Source organism: Setaria viridis, chromosome 4 (assembly GCF_005286985.2).
Source record: "Setaria viridis chromosome 4, Setaria_viridis_v4.0, whole genome shotgun sequence".
Taxonomy (NCBI): Eukaryota; Viridiplantae; Streptophyta; class Magnoliopsida; order Poales; family Poaceae; genus Setaria; species Setaria viridis.
In genome coordinates, this window is record NC_048266.2 from 11,700,140 (window position 1) to 11,719,903 (window position 19,764).

General features: G+C 49.7%; 1 protein-coding gene across 2 annotated transcripts; it reads right to left on the reverse strand.

Annotated features, from left to right (window-relative positions):
• Positions 1–652: 652 nt before the first annotated feature.
• Positions 653–1,816, reverse strand: LOC117851358 (peamaclein). 2 transcript variants are annotated; one of them, XM_034733161.2, is made up of 2 exons: positions 1,532–1,816; positions 653–1,430 (listed from the first exon to the last, which is right to left on the reverse strand). In XM_034733161.2, the coding sequence occupies exons 1-2, from the start codon at positions 1,595–1,597 to the stop codon at positions 1,149–1,151; spliced, it is 348 nt and encodes a 115-aa protein (XP_034589052.1). In that variant the 5' UTR covers positions 1,598–1,816; the 3' UTR covers positions 653–1,148. The 2 variants fall into 2 exon arrangements, with proteins under 2 accessions (XP_034589052.1, XP_034589051.1); XM_034733160.2 differs by having other exon boundaries at positions 653–1,433; positions 1,532–1,805.
• Between the last annotated feature and the right edge of the window lie 17,948 nt (positions 1,817–19,764).

The following is a 19,764-nucleotide window of genomic DNA, read 5'->3' on the forward strand; positions in this document are numbered from 1 at the left end:
CAAGCCATCACTACTGAGCGCGGGCACTACTAACTCACAGGGTGCACGGCCCAATACTGAAAACAAATAGTATCTTTGGGCCCAACCTGGATCAACAGTCCGGGCCACTCACGCAACATCCGACCGGGGTGGCGGGCGGCCTAGCCGTGTATTTTTATGGGCCATGGCATGTGTAGCCCGTCAGGGAGGACCAACAACGGATGTGAGTGTGGCCCAAGAGTAAACTGGATTGTATCTCCAGGTCCATTATAGGGGCAAGTGGCGAAGACCTGATACCACGGCCCTGATACCTCTTTCGGAAATGACCTCTGGCGAAGCTGGAACTCCGAAACATCTGCCTGAACTCCGAAGATCAGATCTAGATCCATCACACTGAAGACTGAACATTGTCACACTCGAAAAGAAGGGCACTCCAAACACGTACGAGTACGACCATTGCCCATCGAGAGGGAAATGGTTATATATTAGGGCCTTGTTCACCCCAATTCTAACTTTAGCACCATGAAAAAGAAGATTCCTTATCACATCAAACTTGCGGTATGGAGTACTAAATGTAGACAAAATTAAAAATTAATTGCACAGTTTTGTTGTACTTTGCGAGACGAATTTTTTGAGCCTAATTAGTCAATGTTTGGAGAATAATTCACCAATATAAACAAAACGCTACAGTAATTTTGGAACTCCAAAATTAGACAAATGGCCTACAACTGGCAGTCTACGACTGCAAATAGCAAGGACATCAGTTCTGACTGGCCCCACTAATGGTCTGGGATTTCCATCATTAGGCAACTAGGCCCGGAGGATAATTTTAATTAAGTCCTAGTAATAGAGTAGGACCACTGCTTAAGGAGGGGGGATGCACATCAGCACATGGTAGACCCTACCTAGGAATCCTCACTCTTTTTTTTTTTTGAAACTTAGGAATCCTCACTCTCCCCGACTTGTTCTTTCTTAATGCCTCACAAATTAACAGTAGCACTAGCGCATGATGCAGCATCCAGATCTGCTTGATAGCATCCCAGATTCAGCAAATGTTGCATCACTAACAACTACTGGGGGAGAAACAGATCACGAACAATGCACGGATCAGTAAGCCGGCCAGCTGCGGGTAGCAATGCCGGCGGGGATCTGAATGATCTCATCCTGATCTAGGGGCACTTGGGCCCTCCTTCCTTGGTCTTCCAGTTGTTGTAGCAGGGGCAGGCGCCCTTGTTGCCGTAGAACCCGGGGGGCACGCAGAGGCAGGTGGCGCAGCACTTGTTGCAGAAGGTGATGCAGGCCTTGTGGTACTGCGTCTGGGAGCACCGCGACGCGCACTTGGACGAGCACTCCCACGGCTTCAGGTTGCCCCTGCCGTAGCCGTTCCCGTTGCCGCTGCCACCGCCGTTGCCGTTGCCGTTGCCTCTGCCATTGCCGCCGGCCTCCACCTCCTGCTGGACAAAACAGAAGACAGAGAATTGAATGAGCACATAGCGCACACGGGAAAACGGCTGGAACTTGAAGGCTGAAAGGATGAGGCCAGTGAGCTTACCACGGGGAAGGCGACGCCGAGGAGCAGAAGCACGAGCATCAGGAAGGAGACGGCCTTGGCAGCCATCGCTACTGCCCTGCCCAGCTTCTTCTCGGCACTTTTCCCTGTGCTAGAGAGGGAGAGGTGAAGCTGTTGAAGAAGGGGCGAGATATTTGGGGAGGAGAAACTGCCCTGCCCGGGCTGAGCTTTTATAGAGCGAGGGGACGGTGGACGGTGGCGGTGGTGGTGGCACCGTAGCACGGCAGCAGGCAGCAGGCAGCCGGGGAGGTGAGGGCAGTTATGGAAGGGAGCGTACCGGCCGCGGCGAGGACAGGCCCGGCATGTGCGGCGCCAGTGGGTGCGCAGACAAAGGCAGAAAGGCTGGCGAGTGGCGACCATGATCCATGCTCGCGCGCTCGGCTTTACTGCCGCCCCCCGCGTGGTTGGGCTCGTGAGCCACCGCGGCACCACCACAGGTCCAGGACCCGTGTCGACCATGAGTCCATTAACTTGGCCAGTTGCCCGCCTAATAACCGAAACGGCAGAAAGGTTTAGGCATTTCTGCTCTTTGTTTACCTGCCCACTTTTGCTATGATTGCCTTCTCTGATCTGATTAGCAGCACACTGCTGTCAAGGCTGGCACTGCATGTCTCGTGTGTGCATGTGGTTTGGTAGGTACACTAGACACAGCAATGAGCATTGTGTGGGGGTGTAGATCAAGGTCTGAAGCGGATGGATCAGGCGCTGCATGAGATTAGATTCCTCCCCGCGCAGCGCAGTGGTCGTAGTATATCCTAATGGCCTTTTGGCTCCACTAGATTGCGGGGCACATGGCCGGGGACAGGGATTTCTAGAGCCCATCCGCGGCATCGCAGTCGCAGTGTAGTGTAGGGGTCCCCGTTCTGGGAAACCCGAAACAATAACGAAAACTCGGGTCGGCAGGGCTAGTATTGTTTAGTTCCCAATTTGGGAGTGCCAAAGTTGGTATTTTGCCATAAATACGCAACTATAGCATTTCGTTTGTATTTGTGAATTATTGTCCAAACATTGACTAATTAGGCTCAAAAGATTCGTCTCGCAAAGTACAACAAAACTGTGCAATTAGTTTTTGATTTCGTTTACATTTAGTACTCCATGCATGTACCGCAAGTTTGATATGATGGGAAATTTTCTTTTTGCATAGTGACAAAGTTGGAATTTTGAGGGAACTTAACAGGCCTTGTATCAGTCCAGCTTGCAAAAACGGAAAAGGGGGCTAGGACCAGCCACATGCATGCGTGCTCCTCCAGTCCTCCTAGCCCTCCTACAGGAAGTCCCGCCGGCGCCGGTGCAAGCAACTGGCTTCTCAAGTCGTCGGGCGGGCCAACTTGCAGTTGCAGATAAACCATACGGGAACAAAGATTTTGTGCAGAAGAATAGCAGAAATTAGGCCGCGAGGCGAAGTCATGCGTGAGTTGTGCTCAACATGCAGGCAACGCTGTCGCCGAGATGTTACTTTCAACCCTCTGAGAATTTCTGTTGTTTATGTTAAAAAAAAATTCTGTTGCTCCGACTCCGAGTGCTTGCCTAGAGTCTGACGAAACCACATAGCCGAACATGCCGTCGCGCCTTGTGCCCTCGGTCTCGCGGCGGCACAGCGGGCCAGTGGCAGATACCTGGAGCTCTGGGAGAGTAGAGTACTAGCAAAATTAAGGGGTGTTTGGATACACCATTCTAAACTTTAGTACCTATCACATCAAATGTTTGGATACTAATTAGGAGTATTAAATATAGTCTAATTACAAAACTAATTGCATAGATGGAGTCTAATTCGCGAGACGAATCTATTAAGGGCATGTTTGGTTATGGATGCTTATTTATAAGTTGCTTATTTGCTTATTGTAGTTGCTTATTTATAAGTCTTAGGTGTTTGGTTTGGGTTGCTTATTTGCAATAAATGAGACTGCTATTGACACATTTGCCCCTGCCATCCCATTTCCCTCTACCCTCACATTTGCCCCTGCCTTCACCGCCATGTTCGACCGCGTCGAAGCCGGCCTCAAGGCGTCTGGCTCCGACGAGTTCAACAAGCACAACGACCGCCAGATGCTCGACTTCACCTGCGCCATCCTGTTCGGCAGCGCGCCACCGTCCACCCGCTCGCAAGCAAGGCCATCAAGCCGTGGCCGCTCGAGCACTTGCTCCTCCATACCTTCCGCTTCCCTCCGTTCCTCGTGCACCGCGACTACGCCGAGCTCACGGCGTACTTCGCCGACGTCGCCGCCGGAGTCCTCGAGGATGCCGAGAAGGCCGATCCTGGCGCCATCCCGCGCGATGAGCTCCTCCACAACCTCGTCTTCCTCAGCCCGAGCGACGGCAGGTGGGAGCGGCGGCGGGCGGGAGTGGCGGCGGCGGGCGGCGGGCGCGAGCGGCGGCAGCGGGCGGCGGCGGGGAGGGACCGGCGGGCGGACACCAGGCGTGACGGCGGGGTGGGAGCGCCGGGCCGGGGGAGAGAAGGAGAGAGAGAAGGGGATCTGGGGAAAGGAGAAAAGTGGGAGGAGAGAGAGAAAAGTGGGAAGGGTAGGGGGTAAAGAGCACCCCATAAGCAAAATAAGCAGCTCCAAACTTGCTTATTTGCTTATGCATAAGCAACTTATAAGCAACTCTATAAGCAAGAGTGTTTGGGTTATAAGCAACTTATTTGCTTATTTATAAGTTGCTTATTTATAAGCAATGCTAACCAAACAGGCCCTAAGCCTAATTAGTCCATGATTTGACAATGTGGTGCTACAGTAACCATTTGCTAATGATGGATTAATTAGACTTAATAGATTCGTCTCGTGAATTAGTATAGGGGTTCTGTAGTTAATTTTATAATTAGCTCATGTTTAGTACTCTTAATTAGCGTCCAAATATCCGATGTGACCCTCGTAACAGCCCCTTATTCACGTTGCGGTGCTCAAAACAGGGCGCGTCGATCGATCGCCGCAAACGCGCGGGAGGCTGGGCGTCGGTGTGTGTTTGGACATGATTTGGGCGCGCAGTTACTCTCAGCCGGGAAAGGCCAGGCCACGTTGCCGCTCCGTCGACGATGCAGTACAGCGTCGTGCGTGCCCGACAGCGCGCGCGGCACCGCTCGTGCTCGACCTGGCTGTGCCATCACCAACTCGCCTTTACTTCTCGGCCGCATTCGCATGTGAGCGCTGCCTGGGTCTCGCTCTCGCTCTCGCACATGGTGGTGGCAGTGTGGCACCCCGGTCCGGATCGACGGCCGGGCACCGCTGGGGCTCGTACAGTCAAGTCATACGAGATACGACCTGTCCTGTCCATGCCTCCATGGTGGTGGTTTGGTTTACGCCGCAGCGCGCCGTGCCAAACGTAGGCTCGCCAAAACATTGGCGCAGGATTTCGCCGCCTACGTTTCCACCCACGATTGACGAAAAAGTGCACGTACTCGGCACTGTCGGACCTGGGCACGGGCCTTGTTTACTTCCCTCCAAACTCCCAACTTTAACACTATGCAAAAAGAAGATTCCCCATCACATCAAACTTGCGGTACATGCATGGAGTACTAAATGTAGACGAAATCAAAAATTAATTGCACAGTTTTGTTATACTTTGCGAGACGAATCTTTTGAGCCTAATTAGTCAATATTTGGACAATAATTTACAAATACAAATGAAACGCTACAGTTGCGCATTTATGGCAAAATGCCAATTTGGTCACTCCCAAATTGGGAACTAAACAAGCCCCATTTTTTGGTCGGGCGTGCGTTGGCGTTAAACCAAACATAACATAACATGGGGCACGGCAGGTGGACGTGCCAGAGTTGGGCCTCCGAGTTCAACAACTTATGTAAAATGGATTGTTATTTCTAAAAACTGACCGGATATCTTAAAAACAGACAAAAATACTGCTCCAACAGCTTTGCTATATGGAGTGCTATCCCTAAACTTTTTAGGCTATGACCTAAATTTCTCTCCTATATCCAAACATACCAATCCAAAGAGTGGACTGTTAAATCCTCCTTCTACTAGCGGGAGAGCCAACCACTCGGTGTTGAACCTTCATCCCCACCTCCATCATCGCCGCCGCCATCCTTCTCGCATCCGACCACCGACGCCACTATGGAAGGTGTCGGCGGAGCTCCAACAACTCAACTTTGGCATGGCCCCACGCAACATCGCCCGTTGCGCGGCCCTCGTTGAGCCGTGGGTTGCTCGTGCTGCTCGTCCACACGCCGACGCGCAAGAGGACCTCGTCATCGTCTTCCCTCACCTCTCTGCTCGTCGCCGTGCCACACTGGGCGCCGTGTTGCACACTGGTGCGCCTCCGCTCGTCGCACGGCCACGCGTCGAGCCACTACCCGTGGCCTCGCACAGCGCTACCCGATGCCCGCCGTGGCTGGCGCGACGCTGCTCGCCGCAGCTCGCGCCACCCGCTACAGCCCACGCGGCGCCGTCCACGCATTGTCCCAATGCAGCACCGTTGGTGGAGGAGGGGTCACGGTGTAGAGGGTGCCGGAGGGTCAAGAGCAGAGGGTGGCATGGCCAAGAGGAGAGGGCGGCGAAGGGCAAGCAGCGGGGGAGGAGGAGACGACGGTGGGGAATTTGTTGAGGTGGTGAGAAGGGAGGGAGAGGATAAGAAGAGAAAAAACCGATTTTGCAAATTAACCCCTGAGAAAATATTGCACTTGCGGATTAGTCCCTGGAAGAATTATAGGTATCTAGTTTTACCAAAACTGTTGGAGAAGAGCATAAGAGATATCTAAAAATCTTATCTCTCCTGTACCTAAACAAAATTTAGGTCACCAGTTTTACCAATACTATTGGAGATGTTTGACAATGGATTTCTGATCGGCTGAGCGTGGTTGCTGAGGAGACGAGGAGGCTCTCTTGCTCGTCCATCCGAAGGCGGCCGGCATGCCGGCAGTGCACTTTCCGTCCGCGAGCGCGCGATTGTCGACGCTGACTGAGAGCATGGTGCACTAGGGATGGCAGCGGATCGGTTTCGGGTCGGATATCCACGGGTTTTGGGTTCACGGGGTTCGGTTTCGGTTCTCAGTTTTCGCCCACGGTTTTTCGGGTTCGGATACCCGAAATACCGTGGGTTTGGGGTGGGTTTTTAAAAGCACCCGCGGAGCTCCATCGGGTACCCGAAACAATTTGGCCCACTAAAAGCCCACTATCAAACCCTAGGTATATAACATCCTTATCCAGATTTGACTCACCCAGGCAGCACCCCCCGGCCGCACGGCCGCACCTCCACACCGCCGCCTCCCAGCTCCCGAGTCCCGCACCGCCGCACGCATCCGGCGTCTCGCTCCCGCGAGGCGTGGCCACACGCCCGCCCGCACCCCGCCGCCGTGCGCCATCCCGGCGCACCCCCACCCCGCCACCTCCTGCACGCATGACGCGTCCCGTGAGGCCGCGCCCCACCGCCATCCCATGTGGCCACGCCCCGCCACTGTGCGCCATCCCGTGAGGGCGCACCCCGCCACCGTCTCGGCCCCGCACCCAGCCGGCACCCCGCCCGCTCGGCCGCTCCCGGCACCACCCCGGCACCCTGCCACCCCGGTACAGAGACTCAATTGAGCTTTGGGTGCTCATGGTGATAGGATTTGGATGGGGATAGCAAAGTTATTGCAGGATTCTGGGGCATCTGAATGCATGTTTGCCATCGCTGGTTCATACGGTTACATTGCGCCATGTAATAGATCAGTCCTTCCCAATTCAGTTCATTCTGAATATTATCGATGCATCATATGTCGTAAGATTCTTTATACTAGGTTCAATCATGCATTTTCAAACAGGTCTTGTGTAAGCCTAGCTTCTTGGTATTGGTACACATCAACTGTCTTAATTTTTTCACAATGGGCTTATAAGATGCTTTTGGTTCATAAAAGATCTCTTTATATTTGCTTAAGATCTGTCACTTCAGTGTTGTATCTTCTGTTGTAACACTAACTGTCTTGCTATTGCCCTCCGAAGCATGATTTTGTTATTTTCCAATTAAATAATTAATTGACCTTGTTGTTAATTGTCATCTGCGGCTTTCCAGAATATGCATACACACTGAAGGTTGATGAGAAGACAGAAGAGTGATGTCTATAACTTTGGCGTTGTGCTTCTTGAGCTGGTCACTGGAAGGAAGCCCTGTAGGTGAGTTCGGCGATGGTGTTGACATCGTCCAATGGGCGAAGATGATGATAGACTCAAGCAAAGAACAAGCGATGAAGATCCTATACCCAAGGCTCTCAATTGTTCCACTGCATTAATCTTAAGATAACTCAAGTGCATTGTTACTGTTATACTGTACTGTTCATGTTCGGGTTTCGGTTAATCCGTCGGGTTGCGGGTATCCGCGGATTTCAGTTTCGGGGATAGATATTCACCGGAATTGGTTTTCGGGTCAGATTCGGGTTTTAGGTTCGGTTTTCGATTTCAGGTGCCTATGCACTCCATCCGATCAGAACCCACTCCGTTGCCATCCTTACGGTGCACCAGGGCAATGTCAGACCGCCCTGTCCAAAACATTTGGGCCAGGTGCTTTGACCTGGCGCCACCCTTCTCAGTTCTCAACAGCACGGCTCGCGAAAAGGGTCAAGCGGAGGAAGGAAGGATAATTTCCACGTAAACGGAAGGGAAGAATTCCGAACGGACGTAGTAGTAGTTTGGCTTAACAATTTCGATCTTACCTGCTGTAATCTGTTGCATTATTTAACTAAAAACCAATGTTTTAAATAGCCGCTAAGGGATTTACTCTAAAACAGCTTATGGCGGAGTTAAATGGAGCTACAGTGGGATATGGCGGTTAAATTGTACATGAATACAAATAGAGAAGATTCCCTGTATGCTATTGAAAATTTAGCTCATCCCTCCCGTGCCATCTAAATTTAGTCCATGTGCCTCTGAAAATTTAACTCCATCCTCTATTTGCCATTGCTGTCACTATACGGTTGGATGGACGTTAAGTGAATAAGGAAAAGACAATGTTACCCCTAGAGATGAACAATTTTTCTTCGTACCCCTTTTTATGCCATTGCAATAAAAAATACTCTGTATACACAGACCAATACATATGCATAGACCATGTTCAAAAGCATATAAGCACAAACCAATACACGTATAGACCAAATAAAAAAACATTCAGCGATCATTGCAACTTTTGAAATCCATATAGATGCACGTACATCCATTGATGTCTAGATAAGCAGTCCTTGCACGGCTCGGAGGATTATTCTGGTTGCGTGCTAGACCTGAGCATTTTGCGAGTCGGGCTTAGGTCGGGTTGACAAAAAGTTCGGTTCATTTCGGGTCAAAAATTTGTGTCCACGAATAGCCCATGAGCATTGTTGGACCAAGTTTTTGGGCTGGGCTCGGGTCGAGCTCGGGCCACCCGTTCTTTTTTAGTTGGAAAATAAATGAAATTAATTGTTTGGGCAGGCTCGGGCTTACCCAATTTTTTTCGGGCTTGGTTTTCCCTAGCCACGCTTGGCCCGGTAGCTAGCGTGGGCGGGCCAAAACACATCGGGCTTGGGCCAAGCCCGTGGGCCAGGCTGAGCTAGGCTTAAAATGCTCAGGTCTATTGCGTGCTGCCGATTCTTGTGGACGGAAGGAGGGGGCTGGTATGGAGAGACGAGCCCCTGCGCTGACCGCTGAGAGAGGGAGGGCAGGAGCAGGCGGGCGACGAGCGACTGCATCGCTGATTCCCAGGAACGGGAGGGTGAGCGAGGGGGTGGCGCGCTCCGTGGCCACCCAATTGAGTACCCCGTGATGCCGCGCTCTCGGTGGACGGGCCACGACGGTGGCTAGGTTTTAACGGTGAATTGTGATCGACAGTGTTGATAGGAGATGGGAAGGGTAAAATCGGAAACAAACAATGAATAACGGAAATGATTTAATGGCATCACGTACTTTTCTAGGAAAAGATGATGGCAATGGCAGCTAGGGGATGAAGTTAAATTTTTAGTGGCATTGAAGGGGCAGACTAAATTTGAATGGCATAGAGGGGATGAGCTAAATTTCTAATGGCATACAGGAAATTTTCCCTTACAAATAGTGTTACCCTACCTCAAATAGCTACAACGGATTATAGCGGCAACTATAGCGAGAGATTTAAAACTGAAAGGATCAAGACCCCTAAGAGGGGGATTGAATTAGGGTTTTGCAAATTTTCGTGGAAATTAAAACCTAAGTTAAGCCTAATTACCCTATATGCCTACAACCTTTAAAGTGTCTATTCTGCATGCATAAAGGCTTGCAACCTAGTTCCAACCCTACACTAGCATGGCAATTCTAGGAATTGAAATGCAGAATTGAAGTGCGGAAAGTAAAGAAAGGGTTAGAATGCTGATTTTTTTTCGAGGTATTGAAGAGTCGACACTCTCCCCTAGTTCTTGTTGGAGTACCCGCGCAAGGGTATAGCTTCCCCTTGATCCGTGCAAGGACCAAGTGCTCACTAGTGGTAATCCATTCTCCACTCTGGATTAGTAGATTTGAAATGGAGCACAAGATTTCTTGGAGCTTCTCACAAGTCACCTCCTTGAGAGCTCACCAAGAAAACCACCACCAAGCCGTCTAGGTGATGCTGATCACCAAGAGCACAAGCAAAGACCCTCACTTGACCTATACAAGCCAAAGAGGTGGATGGATGCACACTTGCTACTCTCCAAGCACTAAAGATATGCTTAATCTTTAATTAAGAACTTCTCTAATCACTTCTAGTGATCAACTTGCCCTTGACCTCCAAACAAACCTATCAGCTTCACCGAGTGCCAAGAGAACTAAAATGAACCAGATCAAGGTGTATTTATAGGCCAAGGCAAGAAACTAGCCATTGTTGTTCACATGCACAGAAAACCCCATCACCGACTGATTCTTATTCTTATTCTTGCTGGCTGCGTCAACTCCTTCAGGAGTTTCATGTCCCGCTTGCTTCAACCACTATTGTCTACTGCGACAACGTGAGTGCTGTCTACATGACAACCAACCTGGTGCATCATCGGCGCACGAAGCACATCGAGATTGACATTCACTTCGTCCGTGAGAAGGTGGCCTTGGGTGAGGTTCGGGTCCCCCATGTGCCATCCTCTCATCAGTTCGCGAACATCATGATAAAGGGCCTGCCAACTCCTTTGTTTACTGAGTGTAGGTCTAGTTTGTGCGTCTGTGATCCTCTCGCTTCGACTGCGGGCGGGTATTAGGAAGTATATGTGTATTTTAGGATATATTTATCCTTTCCTTGTACACTTGATGTATTCCTTGTACTCCAAGCCATATTGGCCATATATATAGAGGTCAACCTCCTCATTAGGGTGTGTGGTGTTTTCCCATCTACTTCTCTACAGCTACTCTATGTGGAGTGATATTTTAGCCACCCTCCATATCACAATCCGAATATGAAGATTACAAAATCAAGACTATTAGAGGTTGAGCACACCATAGCCTCATAGCAGCTTTGAGGAACTTTGAAGATTCAGTTAGACAAAGTACTCGAGGAGCACCAGAACTACTCGGCGAGGATCTTAGAAGTACTTGAAGGTTTTTGCACTCGACTATGAAGCGCTTGGGGGCTTGTCAGGGATAGATCCCCAATACCCGCAAGGAAGGAAGAAGATGGACTCCTACTAGGATTCCCCTATAATCCTACTAGGACTCATACCCTGTAATCCTACTAGGACTCCTACCTTGTAACCGATTAGTAATCCCGCCCCCCTGGAGTATAGAAAGGAGGGCAGGGGTACCTAGATCGGAAGAACCATCATCAATAGCCAATAATCAGGCTACACAACACCCAAGTGTAGGGCGCAATATACAAACCCCAAATAGGATGTAGGGTACTACGCTACTCTGGTGGCCCGAACTTGTATAAAATCCGTGTCTTGTGTTCTCATTTTTACCATTAAGTCTCAGGTTCGACGATCCCCCACCAACCAATCTACTACCTTGGGATACCCCTCGGTAGGTTGCTGGTTATAAAACACCGACATTGCTGGGCTGCTCATTCTTAGGACCAGACTTTTACTGCTGCAGCTGCTGCAACTGCTGCAACTGTTGCAACTGCTGCAACTGTTGCTATTGTGCTGCTGTTGTAACTCGTATAACCTCTGCTGTCTCTAAGTAAGCTGCGGCCTTAGTGCTGGCTTCTCTTAGGTCCGCTTCCTTCCATGGTGAGCGGAAGAAGCAGGCGGTACCTGAGTAGGTGTAGCCGTAGGCTATTGTTAATGGCTGTTAGCATGCCAAGTTGTGAACCGCAAGTGTACGGATCAGTTGTAGCTCTTCCCTCAGGGTATTCTCCCAAGGTTTATCAATCCGTGGAATTTATAGCACAAGATCTATTTCAACTAGCATTGTTAGTATTAACTTGATGTTTATGAGAGATTCAAATCCAATGTACTAAGCATGTACAGACCGATAACATATAGAGCAAGGGTAACCAATCTAGAGCAACCTTGACTATGCACATGTTGTAATTCTGAGCGTGGATAACAAAGCAACACAAATATGATCTTAGTAAAAAGCATTTTTAAATCTACACCTCTGGTCCGGATCCTGAAACCCCCCACCTTACACAAGAAAGATCCTATCACGATTACCTCTATCAGCGCAAGCAGGTTAGGGCATGATCATAAGAACATGTCATACTCATCGGTAGATTAGGTATGCAGACCTGGTCACCACGACCACAAGAACTCCCTAGGTAATCTATCATCAATACACAGATTGAAAAGCAAGCAAACCTGAATAAGCATAAAACCATCTACGGAGATACTTAGATCGCTAAGAACATGAACACATCTATTACTTCACCATGAATGATTGTACATCACAAGATCACCACTAGTATCCTACCTTGATTTTGATGACTCTTAGCTTTAGAACTCTAGCGTGATCTTCCTCATAGGGTGATCACACTGGCAGAGGTTCGCCTACGCTAGCCCCCCGACAACTGCATGACCCTCGGCTCTACGGAGAGGTGTCCCTCAAGCTTCTTTTACATCTCTGCTGCTTCACATCGAGTACGTCGTCTTATATGGGGCTCGGTGGATTTTTCGGGGTGTTTATAGTCCAAAGAGCATGTGGCAAAAATTGGAAGGTGAGGGGGTGAAGGAAACCCCTAGGCTGATCGGCCTGGGAGGGTCCAGGCCAATCATCCTGGGACTTCCTTTTGCCCTCTTGCATCCTGTTGCAACCCCAAGTCTCCACTTGTGCTTTGAAGTATTATTTTCACTTTCACGTGGGCCTAGCACGTTAGTTGTTTTGGGATGAGATTGATCTACAATGACTGTGCAAATCTCTGCTTGATCTTCTTTGATCCCGAAGTGATCCTTGCCATATCTTCACAAACTTAGCCCTTAAGTCATCTTGGAGGATTGCTTGCCAAAGATGGGTGCCGGAAGGCTCCAGAAGACCCTAGGCCGATCGGCCTGGGCTCCTCTGGGCCGATCGTCCTCCTTCTTGGGCCCGTTGGCTTTCGTCTTCATCTGGTTCGATGCTCGTTCAATGCTTTATCCAAAAGTACACTTTTATGTCCAATTCCTTGCAAAATAGAGCATCCTCCAAAATATGTTGCACATGTGGAAATGACCAGTTTATTAGGTGTAATCAATATCTAGGTATTAAATTCATGTCATTATTAAAGATAAACAGGGGTAAAAGTGTGTCAATAGCGAGCATCAACAGCTGTGTACATACGCGACTAGAACGGACCAACACAGGCTGTGGAGACTCTACTTCAGGAGCTACTGGTGAACCAATCCTGTCAATGATCCTGAACCGTGCTGCTGCACCATCGCTCTTAGCTGCCTCAGCTACACGTGCTGCTGCTATAGTTGTACCCCAATCATTTGGACCTCCACGTGTGAACCTTCTTATTCTTCTGCGTGATCAACTTACCTTTCCCCTTGGCCTCTCTCGAGAGATAAGGAGGACGACGCTGGTCGTCACCCCCACTTGCACTACCACTGGCACCCTAAACATTTGCCATAGTGATAAATCAACAAGAGAAAACCACTGACGGAACACAATTTGCAAGAACTCCCACTGTCTCACTACCAATTGACAAGTCAACTAAACCTCGTTGAGGCTCTCGATGTACGTGCTATGAGCCTGAGGCTTGGCCTCAAGCTATGTGCCTATAGGTTCCCACTAACAACAGCCCAAGCACACACTTGCACACGCATAGGAATAGGAAGAATAATAATTTTAATAAGCAATATTCTAGAGAAAGAAATCGTATGAGTAGCATGAAATAGATAAGAGCTCGGTTTGCTCTGAAACCGTCTAGCTTATGATATATTTTGCATGAATTGACCAAAAATGTGCTCTAGTGTATTGAGTAGTGCATAACAAAGATAGATTGAGGAATGTGCACTAAGACAGCAAAGAGCAACCCTAGAAAGTTATGCAGGATCATATAACAAAACATAACAATGATATTGTGAGTGTCTCTAGGTCAAAATGCTAGCAATTGGAGATGATTGACACATATAGCATTACCATATAGAAGATTTGAAGATTTATACCTAGAGGACAGAGAGAAAACGCCACCAATAGCACAACCAACTCCTTCAGAATAGAGAGATGTCCCCACACTGTGCAGTCGTGCAGAGGAGGTCCACGGGTGAGTTAGGGTTTATGAGAGAAAGAAAAGAGGGGGAAACTTGCTGAAGAGATGTCCATGAGTGTCATCTAGACCCACACGGAGGGCTCGTCATTGATAGGGACAACCGCCAGCGGCAGAAACCCTAGCCGAAGTGTAACGACCTCGGTTAAAATCCTTCGCGTTAATCTTAATCCGAGTCCCTGATCCCCTGTCTCGGTTTACCAAGTCTAAGTGCTCAACCTCCAGCTCAGTCTCGACCCCCTGTGATCCGACCCCTCACCGTTTTCCCCCAGTTCTGACCCCGCCGACCCCAACCCACCGCCGGATCTTTCTAAGTCCTCCCACAACGCCTCCTTTCAATCTGAGCCGTGGACCACCGAGACTGACCGGTGGACCCACGAGATCTTTCTCCCAGATCTCCCGCGACAGGCGCACTCGTGTTGCATGCCCGCTTCAGAGTTCCCTAGCCACGTGGCTCAACTCCTCCGACGCCCGGCGCTCCACCTCGTTGCCGGCCACGACCGGATGGATTCTCGCGCCCCCTTCCCCAATCGCAGCGGAAGCTCCTCTGCTACCCTTTCTGCAGCACCTCGCCACCTGCGCCCATCATCACATCGCCAGATCCCGGCTGCAGAGCCCGATGCCGCCCGTCTTTTCCATCGCCCCTCCACAGTCGCGCCGCCCCGGTCCTCGCTACGCGACGATTCCTCCTTCGCCAACCCAGACCACGGCAGCGACAGCTCCTTTTCCCACCCTGTCAGAGCTCCGCCCCGACAATGTGTTGCTCCGTGAAGTCCTGCTCCACCGCCCTCGTCGCTCAATCGCCGCCCCGGCAGCGCACTCCATCGCTTCTTCCCCGGCCTTCGCGCTGCTTTCCCCCTTCTCTCTTCCGCGCAGCTATAAAAGGGAATGCCAGAGCCCCGCCGGAGTTCCCCTTCACCATCGCTGCCCTCCCGCTTGCTCCCTGTTTGTGCTCACAGCGCCACCGCCTAAGTCTGAGGAACTCTCCTCTCCGATCAAACACCACCTTCCCTAATCCACCAGCCACTGCTCCCCGTGCCGCACAAGAGCTTGCTTGTGGTCCACAAGAAGCACCGCCGCCGCCGGAGTACCACCGGACATCCTCGCCGCTATCCCAAGCCTTAGTCTTTCCGCCCAAGCCTGTTCTTTCCCGACCCCAAGCCTCATCTGTAAGACGAAGGTAAGCTACCGACCCTTTGTTCGCCTCGTCCGACCCCTCCTATCTGCCCGACCCCGGTTCCGTCTCGCCCAACCCTGTCTGTTCCGCCGACCTTTCTCCGCCTCGCCCGAGGGCTCGGCTGTATCTTTTTCCTTGAACCGAGGGTGTATGTGTAAAACTTGGGGACTTTTCAGCGTTAAGTCTGAGGACCCCTAGCACATCTATTCCTCTCGATTAAGGGTCAGATCATAAGTTCCTTCCCATCCGACCCTTATATCTTGATCTCCACCAACTCAAGCGAACCCCCACCCTCCTGTAACTTGCCGCAAGTTTCTGGGCTCAAACTTGCAAGTGTTGCTATTGAAATAACCGTCTAAATGCCAACCAATGGATTGCATTCGTGTAGAGCTGCGTCTCGCCGACGGCTTCTACGAGCTGCACCCGGCGCCAGAAGACGAAGGTGTAGCCGAGCTCCTGCCTCCAGAAGCCGAAGCCGCCCAAGCAGAAGAGCCGCTTCCCTCCTCCTTGTTCGAAGGCAAGCCCCGGATGCATGAATCCCCTGTGTTTTACCAAACTTGCGCATGCCTTCTTTAACATGCTTGTGCATTTATGTATAGGAGTTGTTTGGAACCATAGATGCATAACTTAGCTCCCTTGATCTGAACACTAGCTGTTGGACCGAGTAGATGCTTGCTTAAATAGGAAATGGTAAAAGCCGAGTGATTTCCTATCACTCGCGAGTTGTAGGAGTTGGTTGTTTCCTCTTCTGTTGCAACTATAAGGACGATGGACGGGGCAAGGTGTTGGGTAACTTTTTGGTGGTCGGTTGATCGCCCCGTCTGTCTATGAAACTTGCTAAGGCCCGACAGTGGTGGTGTTCGTGATCAAGTGTTTGAAAGTACTAATCTCATACCTAGTATGGGATGGGGAAGCCTAGTACCTGATTGAACTAGGGCGTGGCTTATATCCCTGCTGTCCCTGGAACGAGGTTCCCATGGTGCATCATGTGGGTGCAAGTGCGGTCACAGTACGGTAGAGACCGGGACCGTGGAGCATTGCATGCCAAGGGAAGTTTGGACCTGACACGCCCCTGGGAATTGATGGGGACGGCCAACACAGGAAGTGACCCTTGTGGTGCGCGGATGTCGTGAGATTAGGTTCGCCATGCATGGTTAAGAAACTCGAATCGATTCGTCTGCCTCTCACAGTTTGAGATTGCTTGATCGCTATGTCACCCTGAGTAATAAAGGAATCTGATGATGACATGGTCTTGATGAGGATATATATATACCTTTTGGTTGGTTCTATGGTTGCTTAGAATAGGTTGCAAAATTAGACCGGATAATGAACTCAGAAATGGAGCTAAAACTTGAAAGTAGGGATACACCTAGCGCTTTTGGCAAACAAACCCCTCAGCCAAAAGGCCTTGCATGTCTAGAAGTGGTGGAGTAGCGTACTCCCTGTCGGTTAAGTCTTGTTGAGCTTAGTAGCTCAGCCTTGTTGTGGCTCTTCTTTTTCAGGTGAAGTTGCTGCCTCTGAGCCCTCCTTTGTTGGCACTTGGCCACCCCAACTCCCTCCGGGTTGGACGGTTGAGTGGGATCCCTCCTTGGACGGCGAGGAGAGGGATCGCTGACGTCCCGATTGGCCTCACCAGGGATGCCCGACCCCGACGAGTTAGCTTCCGCTAGTTGTTTTACCTTCTGTTGTTTTTCTTCTGAACCATGTAAACTCTGATGTTGTTTTATGGCCAAACCAAATGGTTAATTTGTTAACTCAGTGGACTTGTTGTTTTCTCTGGAACCGCTCACCTTCGTGTGAGTTTGCTATTCGGTCCTGTTCAAGTGGTTAAATCGGATGAAATCCGACGGCACTTCGTGTTTACTTGGTTAAGGCATGAGAGTCGCATATCAGGCGGCTTACGTCATGGCATGGTCGTGGGCACAGTTTTGACTCAAAATGAATGAGGTTTTTTTTATCCAACCTGCAAAATGTTCAGTTCTAGTTACGAGAACCTTCTTATACTACAAGAGCACAGTATTCCAATACTTAGGTTATTTTTGCTAGAAGATCATTGGACTTCCTAACTAAAGGGGCCAGAAAAACCTTTGGTACATTGGAACGAACACGCAGTGAAAAGATTAATTGAAAATGGCTGAAAATGATCACGCGTCGGGTGGTGCTAATTGATAAAAAGCCCGAGGATTGCTAGCCAAGTATCGACGGTAAGCTGAGATTGTAACCTAATCGAGTACACAACTTTGGCAGCAACACACTTCTGTTCTTGTCCTCTTTCCAAGCTTCTTTAAATCAATCCCTCCCTCTATGGCATCACCCGACTTCCTGCTCACATGGCTGACTCTATCACAGACTCTGATAATGCATAAATTACACACAAGGCTTCACAATGCCCACAGCTCACTACTGGAAAACTGAACATTGATCCTAACCCATAGTACCGGTTGGTTTTTGATCCAGTACTAATGCTCACATTAGTACCGGATCTAACACGGAGCCCCTCGTGACCCTCTTTAGTACCGGGTAGTACCAGGTGAGAGCTCCACCCGGTACTAAAGGTCACCCATTAGTACCGGGTGAACCTCCCACCCAGTACTAAAGAGCTCCCCTCTTTCCTTATCCGCTCCCCCTCCCTCCCTCTCTCTCACTCTTGGCCCGGCGCCGGTCTCCCTCCTCTCTCTCCCTCCCTCTCTCACTCCCGAAGGCGAGGCACCCATCTGTGCGTGCCGGTGGCTAAAGGGAGGTAGGAGGGCGGCGGGGGCTGGGTGGGAGGAGTGGGGGGAACGCGGCGGAGGCTGGGCAAGGAGCGGCGACGAGGGTCGGGCAAGGAGCGGCGGTGGGAGGACGGCAGGCGGGCGACGGACGGTGGGCGGGAGGGGCGGCAGGGACCGGACTCGGGCCGGCGGGGCTCGAGCTCGGGCGGGGTGATTTCTTTTTTATTTTTTAATACCTTTTAGTACCGGTTATTGCACCTGGTACTAAAGGCACCCCGTTAGTACCGAAGTAGCAATACCGGTTGCACAACCGGTACTAAAGTGGGTTAGGAACCGGTACTAAAGGGGCTTTCCCCAGTAGTGACTATGTTCCTATGCCTTGGCAAGATCTAAAAAATAGCCAATCTTGGTTGCAAATCTTAACTTAAGCTACTCGCATCGCACTGTTCACTTGAGCTATATAGCCTTCGGTTAGCAGACTGGTCCCCATGTTAGGATCTAATGCTCAATGTCTAGACTGCAGTTCTAGATTAAGGATAAAGTGTAACATACAAGACACTTATGACATTGGGCAACTACTGGAGAATGGACCTTTCGTCCACTACATTAGTGCCGATTGCAATTGAGCTCAGTACTAATGTGAGCATTAGTACCGAGCCTAACGGCTAGTCCCCTAGGGCCACCCTATGACCCCCTTTAGTACTAGTTGGGGGGCACTAATCGGTACTAAAGGGTGCACATTAGTACTGCTTGGTGCCCCCACCCGGTACTAACGTGCCACCAGACTTTTAGTACCGGGTAGAGGCACCAACTAGTACTCATGTGCACCCTTTAGTACTAGTTGGTCCCCCCAACCAGTACTAAATTCCCTACTATAAATCCACCTTCTTCTTCCTCCTGCCCGAGCCATTCACCACAGCTCGAGCTTCATCCTATCCATGGCGCCATAGGGGAGGTGTTGCCTGATTGAAGACCATTTCGTGGGATTTCACTCATTCAAGTGTTCTAAAGGTTAGAAACTTCATCCTCCTTTGACACATGGTTAGTATATTAAGTTTTATGCTTTAGAGCTAGAGTAATTTGTGATTTTTAGAATAAGGTACAATGGAGAAATTTTTCGTTTATATGCATGTGTTATTTAGAGCTCATATTTATGATTTTTAGAATAAGCTACAATTTTTTGGATGCTATGTTTCATATTAGTCAAAGAAATTGATACGAGGTTAGAGGAATAATTTCATAGTTTAGTACTTTTCAAATATGAGCTAAATAAATTATGGCAAATGTGAGCGAGATAAATTGTGGTACATAGAGATAATAAGATGAAATAAAGGTACGCAATTAGTCATTTTTAGAATAAGCTACAATGGAGAAATTTTTCATTTATATGTATGTTTGAGCTAAGTAAATTGTAGGGAAAATATAGAATTTGTTCATAGTTTAGTTATTTGCAAATATGAGCTAAATAAATTGTGGTACATAGAGATAGCTTCTGCTACTGGAGGTAGTGGCGATAGTGGGGGAGATCATCGTTCCTCTCACGGCAAGGGGAAAATTATAGTTGGCTCTCATGATAACCCGAAGAAAATGAGCACGTGGGAGAAAGCAATGCTTCGTTATTTGCAAAGATGTCATGAAAATGCTATTACGGCGGGTCTGGAACCTCCTTTTGGTGTACCGTTGCAAGAGGCACAAATAAACTAGGGATGAGGCTGGGTCAGCGAAACCTTCATCTTTGCCACCCAATGATGCTTAAAGT